The following is a 20,662-nucleotide window of genomic DNA, read 5'->3' as shown; positions in this document are numbered from 1 at the left end:
TTGTAAATATCATATTAGAGGTCCTAAAATCCAAAATATTGAATCCTCTTTTAATTTTAGACCGACGAATATTTTCTTTTTTAATATAAAGTAATTTGTTTTTTCCGAACTGGCGGTATTTCTATCTATAACAGCAATAAAGTGTGAAGTGAGATATTTATGCATCTGGACTTCAACAATGTACAGTTCACAGAGATGCAGCGAGTGTGAAACCTCTTCTTCTGACAGACAGCATCTATACTAACCGTTGAGAGCACTAGGTAGTGCACTTGTTCAGTCAGTGTTTACCTGGAGTCTGCGTCACTGAGAGCCTCGATCATTAAAGTCTCCAGATCCGCGCTGCTGGACATCATTTCCGCTCAGAAAGCGCTCCGCTGCTCGCACACCATTCTTCTCCAGTGTTCACGCTCAGCAGAAAGGCGTTCGATGATCTTATACAGGGTTTATGGCTATGTTTTGTTGGAGTTCATCATGAGCCGCAGTGTTTACCCCGACACACTCCTGTCATCCACAATGAAATTTCCCTCCATTCGCCGTTTTCCGCTTCGCTCAATCGCTGCAGCGCCACCTGCGGTCAGGAGGAGCAGTGACCACTGGCAGAAATACACACAAACAACCTGCATTTCTAACACTGTCCTGAACATGAAGATGAACAGCTTAAACAAGTATTAATGTACACTAACTGTTGATAAACTATTCATACTCTTCGAACGCTGCCAGCGAGTTGTGCAGTGCCTTTCTTATTTGTTTGTTTTTGTTTTTGTTTGTTTGTTACATATGAATAATGTGCATTCTGAACGAAAAAAATAGAGAGAAAAGGCAGCAGGAATAAAAGTACTAAATATAATAATTGGTTTATCTCCATCCATCCATTTTCCAAACTTTAAAAATTCAAATTTAAAAGCCTCTGGTAGAACAGCAGCTCCAGCAGGAAGAGCACCACTCCATGGAAAACTCTTCAGGAATATTTAAATTAGTCAGGAGAAACTCAAGACCATTATTACAAATAAACCTCGTTATTATTGTATAATAACCCCTGACCCCTGATCAGGACTGTTTCATTAGGGTCTGAGCTGAACTCAGGACAGGAACATGTCTGCACACCCCGGGTCTGAGTGGTCTTCTTCTTTTTTTCTTTTTTTTTTTTTTCAAATAAAAAAAATTATATTTGTTTAATATATATATGCATAAACAATAAAAAATAAATGAGGTGAAACACAACTTTACAAACTTTGATTCAAACGTATTTGAAAACCGGACAAAACTTAATGGCTTTTATGAGGAAAAGAACTATGTTGTTAATCAATTGTTTATATTTATTTTTTGTTTATTTATTTTTTTTCACTGCCCATTTACATTTATGAATGAAAAACTTTCCATTTATAATGAGTAAATTTACAATATACCAAATTCTGAAGTCGGCAGTATATTCATAAAAAAAATAAAAATATCCTTTTCTTTGAGTTGCAATTCAACATTAGTATTTTGTTTAACAAAAAATACAAATAAATAAAAAAATCACACCAAAACCTGAGTGGTCTTCTTATGATGTGGCTTGTTTCTCATGTTGTTGGATTCTGCTTTGGGTTTGTTTGGCTGATTTTGATGTCCTTTTGTCAGTTTAGATGCTTGGATTATGATGTAAACTGTGGACCTTAGGGCCCTTAAGTACATACAGTTAATATGTAGAATGCAATAAATGGCTCCAGACATACGAGCTTTGATCGAGCAGAGAGAAGAGAACTACAGTGTCCACAAATGTATTATGATTTATTCATATTTATTGAACAGCGATAAAGGCATGAGTGAGTCGTTTGGGCTGTTTCTCTTCAAGTGGTTGTCTATCATTATTATATAGTCATTAGACACAGAACATAAGGAGTTTCTTGTCATTCTGCGTTCAGCACTGAACTGATGGAGCGGTAGATGGCAGCACTGTCCTCCCGCGCCCTCAGCTCCACACGGAAATCCGCACGACAGAGAACACAACTGTCCCACAATCCATTGCGGCCCGTCAGAATTGCCAGTCATCTTCAGTGTAGGTTTTGAGCGGCGTGAATTCAGGTGGTCCACCAGCTTCTTATTTACATGCGTGATTTTGGCCTTAAGAGGTCGAGCTCCAGCATCTGAGCGGCAAACATGAAAGAAGCGGCGGCCAAGAGACGCGAGAAACCCCGCGCTGAGAAAGAGAAAGAGAAGGAGAAGGAGAAAGAGAAGGAGCCTCAGGATGTGGAGATGAACGAGGACGAGCAGCGCGCACCCAGAGAACAAGACCAGCTCACTCTAGACGGTCTGAACTCTCACTATTCACCTCACACTTCACATATATCACACACCACAAACACCGAGCAGAGGCGGGATAGCGGCGGAGGGCCGATGTTTTGACCGGATATATATCTATATCTATCTATGGGTCAGACCACAACCAGCTGATGTTGACGAGGACTCTCTGTAATCTGAGCGAGTTATTACCACTCTCTGTTTCTTTTCTAATGCGGACAGAGCCAGAAGATACACTGACCAGATTCGCTTTTAAATCTCTCTTTCATTTAATAACAGTACAAATAATCAGAAGTGAAGTACAGAACAGTTACACTTAGAAAACAAAGACAAACGGACTGCAGGTCCACAGGATTCTGAGTAATGATGTTAAAATGACGGTCACTTTCACTAAAAACAAGATCCAGACGCTTTATAGAGATTGTTGTGCATTGAGGCTGATCTCATGTGTCCATCACTCGATCAGCTGTGTCATGCTGTTCACCACTAACTAGTCTACTAGATGATAGTCTACTAGATGATAGTCTGCTAGATGATAGTCTACTAGATGATAGTCTACTAGATGATAGTCTGCTAGATGATAGTCTACTAGATGATAGTCTACTAGATGATAGTCTACTAGATGATAGTCTACTAGATGATAGTCTGCTAGATGATAGTCTGCTAGATGATAGTCTACTAGATGATAGTCTACTAGATGATAGTCTACTAGATGATAGTCTACTAGATGATAGTCTGCTAGATGATAGTCTGCTAGATGATAGTCTACTAGATGATAGTCTACTAGATGATAGTCTGCTAGATGATAGTCTGCTAGATGATAGTCTGCTAGATGATAGTCTGCTAGATGATAGTCTGCTAGATGATAGTCTACTAGATGATAGTCTGCTAGATGATAGTCTGCTAGATGATAGTCTGCTAGATGATAGTCTGCTAGATGATAGTCTGCTAGATGATAGTCTGCTAGATGATAGTCTGCTAGATGATAGTCTGCTAGATGATAGTCTACTAGATGATAGTCTGCTAGATGATAGTCTACTAGATGATAGTCTGCTAGATGATAGTCTGCTAGATGATAGTCTGCTAGATGATAGTCTACTAGATGATAGTCTGCTAGATGATAGTCTGCTAGATGATAGTCTGCTAGATGATAGTCTACTAGATGATAGTCTACTAGATGATAGTCTGCTAGATGATAGTCTGCTAGATGATAGTCTACTAGATGATAGTCTACTAGATGATAGTCTACTAGATGATAGTCTGCTAGATGATAGTCTGCTAGATGATAGTCTGCTAGATGATAGTCTACTAGATGATAGTCTGCTAGATGATAGTCTGCTAGATGATAGTCTACTAGATGATAGTCTACTAGATGATAGTCTACTAGATGATAGTCTACTAGATGATAGTCTGCTAGATGATAGTCTGCTAGATGATAGTCTGCTAGATGATAGTCTGCTAGATGATAGTCTGCTAGATGATAGTCTGCTAGATGATAGTCTGCTAGATGATAGTCTGCTAGATGATAGTCTGCTAGATGATAGTCTACTAGATGATAGTCTGCTAGATGATAGTCTGCTAGATGATAGTCTGCTAGATGATAGTCTACTAGATGATAGTCTGCTAGATGATAGTCTGCTAGATGATAGTCTACTAGATGATAGTCTGCTAGATGATAGTCTGCTAGATGATAGTCTGACTTTTATTTTTCCGATGGCCTGATTATTGCATTATACACACATGTGCCCTTATATGAACTTGGCATGTAATAGAATTAATGTGACAAATAATGATAAATGCTGGTGGCTCATTCTAAATGCTTTGTTATTTAGAGAGAAAGAGCATGATTAGCACACGGTAACAATAAATCCCCACAGCTATGCTGATGTAGAGCGGTGTTCCTCATAATATATCTGTTGACTAGTCTGAATGTTCACAAGTGTTTCTCAGTTTCAGAGATGAATCCGCTCTGGTCATTGCTTGTTGGGACGGTCAGGTTAAACAGTGCTGAAAGTGGCGGAGGAGGATCTGTTGTTTTTAATTTCTCCATGTTCCTCTGTCGGCTCTAAATCAGTGGCTTTTCCAGTCAAAACAGTGAGCGCTTCTGACGCTGTCTTCACTGTATGAATTAAATATCACCACCTCCTTTTATAAATAGTACTTTGATTTTTTTTTTGTGTCTTCTGTTATGTGCAGTTATGTTTTATGTAGCATAATTTCACAAAGTTATAGTCGGACCATTGTGTTTTGATTCAAATTTAGGAATTACACAGTCTAATGTGCATCAGAACTGCTCATGCTACATATATAACATGTTTATTTGAATCGTGATTAAAACGCAGCGGTTTCATGCGCTCTGACTCATAAGAGAAGGCACAGTCAGGGAAACCATCAGAATATTTAAAATAAGACGTGATGCAGGTTTTCGGTCAAACTGGTCCAATGTAATAATTTCAGCTGTTAATCACTATAGTTCAGATGTTGATGAGCTTGGAGCCGTATGTAAGGCTGTGTGGATGACTGTCAGTGTGTTTGACCCATGCAGATATCAAGGAGCACGTGAAGCAGATCGAGAAGGCCGTTCAGGGGAAGGAGCCGCGCTTCGTTCTGCGTGCCCTGAGAGCTCTGCCCTCCACCAGCCGCCGCCTCAATCCCAATGTCCTGCAGAAAGCCGTGTCTGGGTTCTTCACGTCCAACGCCGCCAGCAAAGAGTTCCTGCTCAGCTTCCTGGAGGAGGTACCAGAAACATCTCTCTGTTCCTCAGCATAAACATGTACTAAATCAAAAGTTGTGCTGTACACTGAACTCTTTCCCTGCCAGTGTTTAAAACACATTTGCTAGCTTTTTTGATCATTTTCACAAAACTTTATTGGCACCCAAAACATTTTGCTGAATCTTTCAACATGCGATATTGTCAAAACAAAGAACAGAGCCTTTGATTTTAAACAACAGAAAGTTTTACTTTAGCTTCATTCATTTTTTTTTTAAATCAACACTCAAATGTGGGCAAGTAATGAGAAAAGGAACATTTCAAACAAAAAACTGCGAAAAATTATTATTATTATTTTTTTTAAAGAGTACATCTGGATCAGATTCAAACGATGATCAAAACATAGATTGAAACGGGGATGAGTATCGTTAAGGTTACTGCGCATCGATCCGGTACTTTACCGGTATTCGTATCGGTACTTATTTGTTTAGGTTTACATTTATCAAATTAAGAGTTTAATTAACGTTGCTTCATATTCTGTCAAATAAATGACATTCAATGAAATGAATTTAAAACACTAATTTGTAAATGTGCAGGCATTTTAATATGTTTTATATACATAAGATAAGATGCAGTTAGAACATAAACAAAGAAACAAAGTGAAACAAACTAACAAATGCAGTCAAACAGCGAAATCTTCTCTTAAATATGATAAACAGTTTTCTGGCGGTACGATCGGCAGGTTTGCCGCACATATAATATGCACCGACCCCACAGCACTGACCCTAACTGTTGCGTATCAAATGCATATAAATAGTGCGCCAATTAGAAGCAGAAACTCCTGCTATTGATATACACACGTTCTTGAGATTGTGTTGACACTTTGGGTTTTCTTACAGCTGTTCACTTTGATATATTTGTGTGTGTGTTTTTGATCGTTTGGACGCACACTCGAAGCCCAAAGTGTAATTTTGCTCTTCCGTTTTGGAGCGCGCCACACGCACAAGCCAGAAGAACAGCATCTTTCGCCTGGATTATTCTGATTCAGAAGTTCAGAAGTTTTATCAAACTTGTCCCGCAGTTTAGCAACAGTAAAGACTGCAGTTTGAAACAGCCACCGTTTGTGCCAATTCTGACGTTAAGTTCGGCCTTAAGGAAGGAACGAACAGTGCACTGCTGTGAAGGTAGAGAAGTTGAAAGAATAGTTTTACATCAAATTATTTTTTTTTTAACGATTCTTGGAAGCCAACATTGAAATCAACAATAAAACTGGCATAATATCACAGACACAGGCCGAAAGTGTGAGCAGACGTTTGATTGTTTAGTTGTGTCCTCTATCGTCACCGTTAAACGGGGCTTTCATGTGCTCCTCCGCATGGGTTCTCTCTTCTGAACTCTGGTCTTTCATAATTCTTCTTTTCATATCCTGGTCTTTTTGGGTTTCAGTACCCATCCCTAAACGTAAAAGATCACTTCCATCGACACATCCGAAGCTTGCAGAGTTCTGTAGCACTTCCTGGATTATTGTTATTGTGTGAGTGTATTGCTGTAACACACGTGTCTTTGCTTCAGCCGGTGGAGAATGAAGGCGATGTGCCGTTCAGGCCTCGCACTGGGAAAGCTGCCGCGCTGCCGCTCATCCCGGAGGTGGAGGCCTATCTTCAGCTGCTGATGGTGGTCTACCTCACCAACAACAAACGCTACACTGAGGTGAGCACTGGCCTCACACCAAACTCAAGATAGAATTCATCTGTTCCTTTATTGTAGTTATCGTGCTTATTCACTATAAGGAATAAAATTATTCAACAGATAGTTGCTCTAGCACAGAGGCGCACTCTACGCTGACCCTTACGCACACGTAAAACAGAGCTATACTGTAGGCTTTACATTTCGCTGCAGTCCAGCACATTAAGGCATGGTCTGGTCACGGTGTCTTCAGTTGCAGCCCAGTAATGCACTGTTTTCATCCGTAAACCTGTGTCCTGCGCAGGCCCAGAAGGCCTCTGATGATCTGCTCCAGAAGATCGGCTCTCAGAACCGCCGGGCTCTGGACTTGGTGGCTGCCAAGTGTTATTACTACCATTCCCGCGTGTACGAGTTCCTGGACCAGCTGGACGTGGTCCGCAGGTGAGCTGTTCTCCACATCTCCACGGTTCACAATCAGACCGGGTTCGGCTGAGCAGATGTGGGTCGTGCTGTCGTGATCACGTCTTCTCTTCTTTCCTGACCCCAGTTTCCTGCACACGCGTTTGAGGACGGCTACGTTACGCCGCGACGCTGACGGCCAGGCCACGCTGCTCAACCTGCTGCTGAGGAACTACTTGCAGTACAACTTATACGACCAGGCGGAGAAACTGGTGTCCAAGTCCGTGTTCCCTGAGCTGGCCAATAACAATGAGTGGGCTCGCTATCTGTACTACACAGGTGCGTTTAACTGAACCAGCCGCTTTCTCCTCCGTTATCAAGTCAGTCAGACTGAGTGGTGTATCAGTAGGTGATTAATGTTAATAAACTGTATGTCATAAGTAGGTGCTTCCGTCGTGTCAGGCCTCAGATGAACCGTGGGTTGTGTTGAAGAGAGGCCTGAGCGCTCGTCTATATGACCAGATGTAGTTGAAGAGAAACATTCAGAACAGAGAGCTTTCTACTTTATAAAAAACAATCATTATTCTGGATTCAGTAGAAGTGTAGCTCCATCAACAGCATGTTATGTTGATTACAACAGTTATCCAGTGTTTTCTTGAACAATCATAGTGAGTTAGAGTGAGGTCATTCTTAAACTGTGCTGCGAGATCCTGTGAGAAAGCGCATAAATGAAGTAGGAAAGTCAAGCATGTATATTGTATACGTGTGTGCTGTATTGTAGCTGTGTCACGTGGAGAAGGCAGACTAATTGCAGGAGTAGTAGTAGCTTTTGCTATAGAATCTCTTTTTGGTGTGTAGACTATATGTGCTAATGCTACAGTTTTGTGAATAATTGCACATTTAACACAAACAATCTGTATCCCGACCCAAATGCACATTTCCAGGGCGGATCAAGGCCATCCAGCTGGAGTATTCAGAAGCGAGGAGGACTCTGACGAACGCCCTGCGCAAAGCCCCTCAACACACAGCCGTGGGCTTCAAACAAACTGTGAGTGTGTGTCTGTCTCAACACTCCATCTCTAGTGAGTGCTGTGATTGTTGAGTGAGTGTGTGTGTGTTTGTCAGGTCCATAAGCTGCTGATCGTGGTGGAGCTGCTGCTGGGGGAGATCCCAGACCGTCTGCAGTTCCGTCAGCCGTCTCTCAAGAGGTCTCTCATGCCCTACTTCCTGCTGACACAGGGTAACTCTTCTGAACCGTGTCATTGTCTGTGTTGAATGCATTTCAATATTCCTGCTAGAGGTGTAACACTACATTGTGATTCATTGGTGTGAGGATTTCATGTTAAAACATGGGAAAATCCAATTCTGCTGTAAACATGGATTAAAGTTCTCCGTCCCTGCAACAAGTCTATGACGGATTTCCGTCAGTAGAGAATATGAGGGGAAAAGAAACGTGCATATATAAATGTATACGTTGTTCTGACGGCAAACCAAAAAAATCATCTCGGCCGCTGGCATCTTTCACAGTTCGTTATTTAGCAGAGAACACAGAGCAGAACTAGAATTTCGGCGCGGGTGTTAATACACATTGGAATCTATCATTTGCACGTGCTTTTGAGTCCTGCTTATTAAAAGTGAAAGAGAGACTCATTTGCGCGCTCTCTTATAGATCATTGTCTGTGCGCCCACAGAACGCCAGAAGGAGAGTGACAGATTTAAACAATTGTTATGGGAGTAAGCAAATGTAATATTGATTTAATACAACAGTTCAATAACAAGAAAATATAAAATGACTTGCGTTGTCTGACTGTATCTCGATTGCCGGATTTTACTCTATTTCTTTAAATGAAAATATTTCTAAATGAGTAACAGCTCAGCCGCTGCGCATCTCTAAAAGCAAAACAGCGGTGTTTCGTTCATGAATGAAAGCGCGTTTTGAACCAATCTTCAGTTCATGATTATCCATAAAGACAGTCACTTGCTTCCTTCCAGAATCATTTGTCTTACTGCCACCTGCTGGTGGATTTAGTGTCATTGTAACGTATACTTAGTTATTTAAAACGTAATATTTCCATATTAAAAATGTATATTTAAAACATTTATCTCGACATGACTTTATTATGCCACCTCTGAGCCTCATTAAATGTCTGAATTTGCACCTACAAGCAAAGACTATAGAATAGCCTTAAAGGGACTTTGCTACAAGCCACTTTTGTGTTCCCTTGTGCCCCCTCTGTAGTATTTTTTTTATTCATACTAATTTTATATGATTGGTAATTTAGTTGTCTTATTCTGCTATTATATTGTTTTAATTAGAAATTTAAAAAATAAAATATAATAAATACTTTTTTTTAATTTGACAGATAATGACATTTAATAAAAATGAAAACAATACCATTACAAAGGTAAAAAGAAACTGCCGCTGTTAATCACATTGAGTCAATTATCACCAGAAGGCAAATTTTTTATCAGAATGTTTTATTATCGATCAGCAGATGCTTCAACATGTTTTAAATTAGTAGGACACGCACTATAAGAAGGAAAAAACCCGCTCCCGTTGAGTTAACAACACAAATAAACTCTGCCTTGAAAACATCTCTGAACACAGTGTTGCACCTCTATTAACTGTTAAGGCTTATTTTGCAGCGTTTATAATCCTTTTGATGGGTAAAAATGAGCTGTAGAGACCGCTAGTACACTCAGTATATAAATGAATCGCGTTTGTGCTGAACTCTTACAAAGCAAAACAAACTCTCTCCTTCTGTCCATGAACGTTTCTCTCAGTTAATGTACACAGTCTCTCAGTCTGAAGCGTCGTCGTGAATAATTAGACGAAGCGTCCTCTCATAGGATAAGAACACACAGCCTCATGAATAGAGACACCGACGCGTCATCAAAGTACTATAGTCCGTTGGCGATCTGGCAGGAAATGATAGTACCGCTGCAGATCTGTGTGTTCCTATTTACCGTTTGTTTTAAAGGTAATAATTACATTTGAAATTCTGAACTTCCCATTAATGTTGTTTCTTAATTCAGCATCATTGCGGATCACAAGAGGATGTTCCTCTCCTAACTCCTTCCTGAAAACAGTGTTTGGTGCTAACAGTGTGCTGTTTCTGCCCTGTCTAGCGGTGAGAACTGGAAATCTTGCCAAATTTAACCAGGCGCTGGATCAGTTTGGTGAGAAGTTTCAGGCAGACGGCACCTACACGCTGATCATCCGTCTGAGACACAACGTCATCAAAACCGGTGAGTACTGCTTCTCTTCACCTTTATAATGGCATCGTACTTACAAAGCTGATTGAGTCTTTCTGCACTATTACAGACTCGACTCAGATGCTCTCTTGTTCTTCTGTACATTTCTAGCGTGTTGTCTGAGTTTGGTGTGAGTGAGAGTAAAGATGCGTCACATTGCATTGTAGAGATGCACCGAAATAGATACAGAGATACAGAAATATTTTCTTTAATTATATTTATTTCATAACAAAATAAATTTTTTAACATTACAGGAACTTCTTGCAGCAAAATAGCTTTACCAACAAAATAAAGTGCTTTGTGCCTTTGAAAAAGGTATAAAATTAGTTCCTGTAACATAGTATAGTTATACTAACAAAAATCTTTTCCTCAGTGTGATTTTTTTTTTTAGTTTATAATGAAAGAATAATAAAAGAAAGAAATAAACATTTCAGCTCTGAGCCTTGAAAACATTAGAAATAAAATAATATACATTTATAAAAATGTAAGTAACAAAGCGGGCTTACTTACAAAAATAAACTTTTCTTCAATGAATTTAAATGGAAATTTTTCAAACATTAATTACAGGATCGTCTCACAACGATAACTTTAATAACAAAAAGTGCACTGTGTCTTCAGGTAGAAATAACAATGCTGGTACTAAATGCTATAACTTGAGCATTAATGCCATTTTTTCTTGATAAAGAGAAGCATTTCTGTCTTGTCACCAGTTAATCCAGCGGTACTACACTTCGTAACGTTCATTCACATATTTACGCCGCCGCTGAGATCTATTAGTGTGTGAAGACGCTGTCTGCGGTGACGCAGTGCTAATATGTGAATGAATGAAAGTGTAGTAACAGCAACAGATTTCCCCTGCTCAGGGAGTAGGGAGCAATGAACACTATGCAGGGACCATGTCAGTCGGAACAGTTCACTCGCGGAGCTCACTTCTGACAAGCTGATCATCTGAATCGATCGATCGGTGCATCTCTATTGCATTGTTCAGCCAGTGACTTCCATTCATACTCACGTGAATGCTGGAGGAAGTAGTTTCCCACTCTGCCGCATTCTACAGCTAAACCTTGGTATTTTTATCTCATGAAGACATGACCAATAGAAGATCGCAGTATGTCTTCCTAGCCGAATTTAAAGAAAACAGACTTTAAAGCTCCCAGTTCCTAGCATTGCAAAAACACGTTTAACGTCCACAGAGAAAGTTGTGTATTTATACCTATTGGACAAATTATGATTAGTCTTACGTTGAATTAGTTTGACACTGAAGAGTATGGCATCTTATCATGACTGAAGAAGTTTGTGTGTTCAAATCCTAGCGTGCACAACCCTTTGATGGTTTATAGACAGAGTTTCCTACGGGGTTTGGAAAAGTCTGGAATTTGATTGATTCATTAAGAATTTATTGAAATGAGTTTATTGTCATAGTCAAAATATGACTGAATGAATTCAAGGTGCACATTTTTATAATGCAAAATTCAGGTTTTGGGTATCTTCTGGCAGTATTTTTTGCACCGTATTAAATGGCCTCAATGACCTTTGCAAAAATACAAATGTACAGACTTTTATGCGCACATAAGAAAACATTAAACTGAGCATATAGGACAATGCAGACGGATCCACCATTTCACAGTGTGGTTTCTTAGACTCCACAAAGCACGCATTAAAGACACCTAAGGCCTTGAAATATGGCATACGTCCCTGATGAAAGCTAGATTTTAAACACTGTTTTACAGTACCTGTCTTTTTTATAGACCCTTGAACTTGATGGCAGATTGTATGCCATTAGCTCATTTCCTGTCATGGTTTCTGTGCCGCCTCAGACGATGTGTATTGGACATTATGCTTGATATTAGAGGTACTACAGCAGGAAAAGACAAGTAGATGTTCATTCATGTGCATACATGCTCTAGAAATTGTAATGCGTAAGCATGCAGAAAATTCCCATCAGCATGTGAATGGTTTCTTTTGGGCTCTGTATGTTGTCACTTTGAGCAAATCAATGAAAAAAAGGCCTGAGTAACTAAAAATATTTAGAGATGTGAACCATTTTTGTTCAGTATGGTCTCAAAATCTACTTTGGGGGATTTGAGTCTGGAATTTTGAAAAAGTAAATGTGTAGGAACCCTGTGTTGAAGTTAGGGTTTGTACAAGGTGCTTGAAGTACTTGAATTTGGAGTCCTTGAAAATAGCAATGTCGATCAGATCCAGTTGGGTTCGGAAGATCTGCGGTGATAGGCGTCTGTAGGATGTGGAGGGCTGTCCTGGTTTGTGTCGGTGTGCAGCCGTCGGTCTGATGTGGAGATGAAAGCTCATGCGGGTCTCATCAGGCTTTCTTCTACACAGGGATGTGTTTGAGGCTAGCAGGATCATTAGCAGGTTTGGAGGAATGTTCTATGTGTAGGTATCTGGATATGTTGATGATGTGTTTCCGCACAGGGGTGAGGATGATCAGCCTGTCGTACTCCCGCATCTCTCTGGCGGACATCGCTCAGAAGCTGCAGCTGGACAGTCCTGAAGATGCAGAGTTCATCGTGGCCAAGGTCAGGCTCGTCCGTCTGATGGATCGCACTCTCGCGTTCATCTGATCGTATTACGTCTGACTGTCTCTCTGTCGCTCCAGGCCATCCGTGACGGTGTGATCGAGGCCAGTATTAACCACGAGAAAGGGTACGTTCAGTCGAAAGAGACCATGGACATCTACAGCACTCGAGAGCCTCAGCTGGCCTTCCACCAGCGCATCTCCTTCTGTCTGGACATCCACAACATGTCCGTCAAGGTACGACAGATGCCATCAGAACAGCACATAATTACACTGATCCACTGTGGTTTGTTCATCTTACTTCAGGCTGGACTACATAGAAACATACACTTCATTATAAAATCTCTCTCTCTCTCTCTATATATATATATATTATACACACACATCTATAGCTTCCAGCTCAGCAGTGTTTTCCATGTTGGATTATGGGAAATAAATGTATATCAGATTAAATGAGTGGAAGTGAACAGATGTAGGGAATGTTGTTGACTCAGGATTCAGAGCCTGCACTATGTGCACTATGTAGGGCGTGATGTAAGTGCTGTGAACTGAACTCAGCTGTTTCTGTGCAGGCCATGAGGTTTCCACCAAAGGCGTACAACAAGGATCTGGAGTCGGCTGAGGTGAGACTGACACGCTCCGTCTGATGAACGTCTGCTGAGAGACAGGAAGCTGATCGCCTGTGTCTGTCTGTGTTTACAGGAGAGAAGAGAGCGAGAGCAGCAGGATCTGGAGTTTGCTAAAGAGATGGCAGAAGATGATGATGATAGTTTCCCATGAGTCTTTTCTTGTATGTTATTTTGTTTTGGGTCTCTATTGTTTGGAAAGTGCCCATCTGTTCCTCACAGGTGCTTCAGCTTTGCTCTTCTTATAATCCAGGAACATACTGTCTGATCTAACATTATAAACATCTGAAGTTCACCCGGTTTCTTCTTTTGCTTTGTTTTTGTTTGTTTTTTTCACCAATGCATGCATCAGGTTTATACACTCATTGCAACAATGCGGTTTGCTGCAAAAAATCTCAAATAAACATAATAGTGTCTTCTAAGTGTTGAATTGAATTGAAAAGCACTGTCTTGCTTTTTAAAATGAGAGGATTTAGTTAAGTATGTATACAGATGAATGTTAAAGAGATATTTCACCCAAATGGACAATTCTGTCATTAATTGCTCACCCTCGTGTTGTTCCGAACCCGGAAGACCTTCGTTCATCTGCAGAACACAAACGAAGAGATTCCTTCCTAGGATCCTTCCCATTAACACAACAGTCCATGTGACATCAGTGGCTCAAGTGAAATGTTTCAAAGCTAAAAGAATCATTTTTGTGCCCAAAGAAAATGCAAACAAGAACTTTATTCAACAATTTGTTCTCTTCTGTGTCAGAACCTGGATGTGTCTTCGTGTGTTTTGTTTTTTTCTACCAGATGATGACGTGCGCTTTACGTAAAACAGTCTTCATGAATGTTTCTGAAGGTTTGAACGGAGACAATGACTTGCATGATGGTGCCTTATCTGAAGTAGAAGATCCAGACGATGAACTAAAAGAGATGGATGTTGTCGGTGAGGACGGCGGCTCCTGCTTCAGCAGCGTCACACATGCGGCTCTCATGAACGCAGCAGACACCGACACATAAAGTTATCATTTTTGTTTTCTCTGTGCATAAAAAGTTTTCTGGTAGCTTTGAAACATTATGCTGGAACCACTGATGCCACATGGACTATTATTCTTGTCAGTGTTCTCCATACCTTTCTGGGCCTTGAACGTAGCAGTACCCTTGCTGTCTATGGAGGGCCAGAAAGCTCTTGGATTTCATCAGAAATGTCTTAATGTGTGTTCTGAAGATGAATGAAGGTCTTACGGGTTTGGAAGAACATTAGGGTGAGTAATTAAAGACAGAAGTTTTATTTTTGGGTGAGCTCTCCCTTTAAGAACTGCATAGAGCAATGGTCTCAATCTCAATTCCTGGAGGAACACAGCTCTGCAGAGTTTAGCTCACACCAGCTCCAGCTCACACCTGCTCAATAGTTTCTATTAATCCTGAAGACCTTGAGTAGCTGGATCAGGTGTGTTTGATTAGGGTTGAGCTGTGACCCTCCAGGACTTGAGTTTGAGACCAGTGGCGTAGAGTGATGGGTTCTTTTGTCTGAGTCTGTACGTTATGTTCTCAGTGTGAAGAGCTGAGGGTGAGCCACTAGTTCTGACCAGCAGATGGACCCAGCTTTCATTGAGATTTCCTGGTTTCTTTGTTATTTTATTGTAAAGATGCAGTATTGACAGCTAGTCACTGAAATGGATACTGCAGTCAAATCAACAAATTGGAGGGAGTCGTTTCTCCCCAGACTCCATAGTCACGCGGGTTGCCAGATCGAGGAACGGGAACAAGCACAAAGAGCAATGGGAGGTGATGAGCTTTACTCTGCAAGTTGATGAAAGAATTGATCTGTTTTGATTTTCCTCTGGTCCTGGAGCTTTTTAAATGGATCGCGAGGCTTTTTAGGTCAAGTACAATCTGCGATCTCTGAGTCAGTTCATTTGCTGGCTTCCATGGCTCCAGTACACTGCGTTTCTAACTGGCAACCCGGCGAAAAACACATTTTCAAAGTAGATTAACTGACTGTAACTTTGTAGTATTTGAACTTGGAATATTTCTGAAATATCTGCAAATGTATTATGGTATTTTTATGCTTTAGTACAGTTCAAAAGAGTACCTTTAAACCAAGTTAAGGGCCATTTGAATCATTATTACACTTCAGATAAAGTCGCAGTCTGTTGTATCCTTGCATGTAGAATATCTCTTCAGATCTGTTGGGAAACTCGCCCCTGTTTATTTAGATGTAAGTGCGGTAAGCGCACGGTAAGTCTTTTCAGTCTAGCAAAATAAAATGCGTGATAACGTGAAAATGAAAACAAGGTTGAAGTGAGAAGCATGATTTATTACTGAATTTTTGGTGACAGCTTTCTCCGAGTTCTCAACTCAGGCCCTGAGGTCCACTGTCCTCCAGAGTTCAGATCACAATGATGATGATGGGTTTGATCAGGGGTGGACCTTGAGGACCAGGGTTAGATCTAGACAGGTTACCATTTTTACCAAGTTAAACATTTTGGAATAATTAGGTTTTCATTGGAAAACCATTGATAGGTCAGTGGGAAAACAGTTGATTGCAGCTATCAGATAATGCTTCCTTTTCAGGGGCCGGCGATAGCACTCAATAATGAATAACTTGGTTTCAGTTTGTTACATTATAGAAAAATACATTCTTTACAATACTTGTCTATGTGCACATGTTAGAAAGTTGGTCCGTGAGGGAGAACCGAGCCCCGACAAGCTGAAGTGAAAGAGTCTTTCCAAAAAAATAAAGATTTGTTAGACTTTCCTCAAATAGAGTAAATGCCCAAACACAGGTTACTTCTATTTCTTCCTGTTTGATCAGCTGAGAATCCTTCTAGAAGTGCTGACATATCACCAGGATCAGTTTCAATCTTTATCATATCAGGGTTACTCAACACTACATACTAGTGTGGTCAAATAGTTTGATAAGAACAATATAAAGTCCAATTCAGTTTTATTGCGGTTCATAGTTACACTGCCGGTCTAAAGTTTGAAGATTCCTTCATGTTTCTGAAAGAAGTCTCTTCTGCTTGTCAGGCTGCATTTATTTGGTGAAAAAAATTAGTGATATTGTGATATATTATTACAGTTCAAGGTTGTTGTTTTTTTGCTGACTGTGATCAAAACCAGTCTTCAGTGTCACGTGATCCTTCAAAAACCATTCTAATAAACTGATTTGCTGCTCAAGAAACATTTCTGATTATTATCAGTGTTGAAAACCGTACACTATCACACACTACCAGTCAAAGTTTTGAAGAAATGACTGATTTTCTCCAGGAACATACGGACACACACATGAGGAAGAGGAGAGAGCTGTTCTCAGGTGGAGTATCGCAGCAGGGCCTGTTGCGGTCGGACTGGGTTCTCCAGTCTTCTACACGAGAACATCAACCAGAGTCCCTTAAACTTCTGGCAAGATTACACTTCCTGGAGTGTGTGTGTGATTCACCAGCCGCTGATGTAAAAGTGTAAAACTGAAGAACCAGGAAGAATCTCAAGGGCTGCCCCTAACCTCATTAAACGCCGTCATCATCTGAGTGTGGTTTTCATTAGTAATGCACATTTCACAATCCACTGCAGTGCTGTGAGCGAATCATTCTTGTTATCCGCTTCTTGTTCAATTACTTCATCAGACTGGACTGAACTGCTGGATGCACTTTGGTTCAATGCTGAAGCAGTAAATCAGTGCTAAACCAATGTTTTGTTATTCAGTTCTAAACCTCTAGCCAGTAATGTGCTCCACAATTATGGGAATAAAATCTCTGAATGAAAGAACAGCATCCCCTGTGAGGTGTTTCAACTTCATTAAAGAGACTGATATGTCTCTGGAATGAAAATGAATAATTGCAGTTAAGATGAAACTAGACTGCACTAATGGAGTTCATCTGAGTTAGGATTGTTAATTGTCATTTTAAAATAAATGGGACACCTCTCTTCCCTTAAATGAGATTTCATTCTAGTTCAAGTTCATAATAGACACAACTAGTCACTTTTTAGTGGTCTTTATCAAGGGAAATGCAATCCTTTTCCTCATAGATCTCTGTAACAGAAACAACATCAGCATCTTCAGATCATCTACAGCAATAAACCTTCAAATACTCATTTAGTTATTATCCAGAGAAGGCCTGAGCCTGATTTCTCCCAAGGTTTCTTTTGGTTTCACTTTATTTTGATGCTCCCTTTAATGCATTCTGTTGTCCTGCATGCACCTACATATCTATAACTCTGTTAGTAAAGTATTAGTAGACCTGTAGGGTTAGGGTTAGATTAAGTTGACATGTACTTGCAAAGTTACTTATAGTCAGCAGAATTTATGGTTCCACTTTACATTAGGTGGCCTTAACTACTATGTACCTACATTTAAATTAATCATGTACTTAATGTACTTATTGTGTACGTACATGTTTTTACATTGTAGTTATCTTTTTTAAAAAACCTCTATGTAATTGCATTTGTAATTAATTTCTATAATTACCACTGTTGACCCATCCCTTACACCCAAACCCACCCTTAAACCTACCCATACCACCAAACCTGCCCCTAACCTTACCCATACCCCACATTAATAGAAGCACAAGTGTTTTGCAATGCAATATGACCACATTAAGTACATTGTACTTATTTTTTCATGTAAGTACATAACAGTTAAGGCCACCTAATATAAAGTGTGACCCAATGTATTTTGGGGGACCATCACAATAAAGAGTTAGCAGATATGAAGCAGACAGTCTACTAGTACTCTACTGAAAGTTAGTTGACATGTAGTTGCAACGTTAGTGTTAATGTTCAAAAGGGAATCCAAATGAAGGGGTTGTTTCTCCATTTCTGTCACTGATGGAGTTTTGGTTTGTTGGGGACACTCAGTTTCCAGCGGTTCTGTCAGATTGATTGCACAGATGCTATTTGAACGGAGCTGAACTGAACGTTAATGTCACTGAATCAACTATGAACTGACTTTGAACCAAAAATGGAGTGTTTAATACGGTAAAGCTGCTTTCACACAATCTGTTTAGTAAAAAGTTGTTTCCTACAGATCACAGTTCAATTTCTTTTTGTCAATAAAGAAAGAAAAAAGGACCATCCTCTTACACAGGACTGCTTTTATTTCCAGGAAAAACAGATTCAGCAACTAAAGCAATAAACTGAATAAATGTGACAGACATTTGACAAACATCATCTCATGATCACGGACCGAACCGATCTTCTGTGAGATTTAAGATACAGAAATTACTAACATTTTTATCAGTTTCTGTGGCAACATTTGAATTAGTTTTGAGAGTATTGTTTTGACATTTATTTGGAGGAACATCTACATTTGATCATTTTTTTCTATATTTTTATTTTGTCGAATTTTGTATTATATTCTGTTTTATCTTATTTTACTGTGCTTAATCTGTGTTTCTATATTATTATTATCTATATCTCTGTTTTTATTGTGTTTATATTGTTGTACAGCACTTTGGTACACGCTGTGTTTTTTAAGGTGCTTAACAAATAAATTTTGATTTGATTTGATATGAAGAAAAATGTATCCTATAAATATGGAAGTAAATTAATATTGCAGTTCTCATTAAAGGTGTGCTAATAGAATCCCTCTGTTGTGTAACTGTTGAAATTCTTTCACATTCATTCATTCATTCAGATTCAGGAGGACTTCCTCAGCTCTACTTCAGATTATCTCGTGCCACTTCCTGTTACACTGGAAGCATGTTGCAGGCAGAGATCATCTAGAACCAAACCAACGAATATTTATGAATCAACTATTAAATAATCCAAGACTTTTTTCATCAATGCTTAAGACATTGTGTATTTGAACAGCTGAGTCTGGTTTATGTACAGGCTGTATATATGTGTTGAAGGGTGAAGGAAAGCCAAAGGGAAGCAGTGGTTGGGGAAGTCTGTCAGTGAGTGACTCATAGCAGCGGAAATAGTTGCGGTCTGGGCTTTTTGTTGTTCTTCTGCTGATGATGAAACTACAGAATTCCCAGGAGCCGCTCGCGTTAATATCCGTCAGATCCGCGTTTGTCTGATATTCTGTGTCAGATTTACACTATGCATATGTGACTATATAGTTCAATTCGCCTTCACAAATAAAGGGCATTTTGCTCATAAGCACTTGCTGAAAATATACACAAGAGCAGAACTCAATTAAAGAAACGTAAAATCATTTGCAGTTTGGGGGGCGTTTTCACTTTCCCACCACATCCATATCCAAAGAAGAACCGGAAACACAGGAGTGTCATTTTCTTTCCTTATTGTTTTTTTCGCAACAGTGCACACGCACTAGGACTACAACTGAGGTGTAACTAACCAACTCATCAAAGTTTCCCCAGTTGAACAATCTCCATGGGTTTAAATAGACTCCCGCAAACCCCTTCACCATGCAGTAAAACACTCGAAACACTTGAAGCACAATGAAGTTTTTCCTCAGTAAGTATAGATTTGATCGTTTAGAAAATAAGCTGTAGAACATTATGAATAGTGATAAATAAAGCTATTTAAGACAAATCAATATATTACTATTAGCCTACTAAATGTTTAGTAGCTTGTGTATGTGCAGCGCTTCTCATATGTATAGATGTGTTTGCTATCGATCAATAAGAGGTTGTTATGTTGTGCTCCAGTTCTCGCAGGGCTGTGCTGTGTGCCGCTGCTGGAGTCCTCGCCGCTCCGGAAGCTCGAGTGGAGGCGCGCCGCTGAGAGCAGCATGAGTTTGGCCAAGAAGATCCTGAGCGACATTCCCGCGGTGCACGAGGCGTGCGTCAAAACAGCGGTGAGCATGCGTGCTCGTTCACTTTAAAACAGCCCACATGTTAAATATAGCAAAAGCAAAGGTTGTCCTGTCATAGACAGCGGTGCCCAACTCTGTTCCTGGAGATCCACCTGCAGACTTTAGTTCCAACGCAGCTGTCTGTCATTATCAAGCGCTACCTAAGAGAAGAATCAGCTGGTTCAGGTGTGTTTGATCAGGGTTGTGTTTGTAGGATGGTAGATCTCCAGGATTGGGCAGGGTTTGGCTTCGCTGTCATAGACTAAACTAATAAACTCTTATCAAATTGATCTCGCATCTGATTATTAGTTTAGATGACATAAGACAGTTAGTGGTGTAATAATGTGAACGCTGTTGTTTGCAGGGGTTGACTCTTTCCAGTGAAGCGGCACACTTGGAGTATTTATTAAGCGAGAT

The 20,662-nt window shown here is 40.0% G+C and overlaps 3 protein-coding genes across 3 annotated transcripts in view; 1 reads left to right on the top strand and 2 right to left on the bottom strand.

Annotated features, from left to right (window-relative positions):
* The window catches only part of LOC141339237 (uncharacterized), a 41,922-nt gene extending 41,433 nt beyond the window's left edge, over positions 1-489 (bottom strand). The window contains exon 1 of the mRNA XM_073844868.1: positions 289-489. Within this exon, the coding sequence (XP_073700969.1) occupies positions 289-353 (65 nt within the window). The 5' untranslated portion in view covers positions 354-489. The remainder of the gene's footprint in view (positions 1-288) is intronic.
* Positions 1-20,662, bottom strand: part of LOC141338208 (uncharacterized) — a 144,492-nt gene that overhangs the window by 110,879 nt on the left and 12,951 nt on the right. The window lies entirely within an intron of this gene.
* Positions 2,011-13,914, top strand: LOC141339238 (26S proteasome non-ATPase regulatory subunit 3-like). Its single transcript, XM_073844869.1, has 12 exons — positions 2,011-2,290; positions 4,826-5,016; positions 6,563-6,700; positions 6,981-7,117; positions 7,224-7,414; positions 8,020-8,123; positions 8,201-8,315; positions 10,205-10,324; positions 12,764-12,867; positions 12,948-13,103; positions 13,439-13,489; positions 13,569-13,914. The coding sequence occupies exons 1-12, from the start codon at positions 2,140-2,142 to the stop codon at positions 13,644-13,646; spliced, it is 1,536 nt and encodes a 511-aa protein (XP_073700970.1). The 5' UTR covers positions 2,011-2,139; the 3' UTR covers positions 13,647-13,914.

This window comes from Garra rufa, chromosome 7 (genome assembly GCF_049309525.1).
Source record: "Garra rufa chromosome 7, GarRuf1.0, whole genome shotgun sequence".
Lineage (NCBI taxonomy): Eukaryota > Metazoa > Chordata > Actinopteri > Cypriniformes > Cyprinidae > Garra > Garra rufa.
This window is presented reverse-complemented; position numbering and strand designations above follow the sequence as displayed.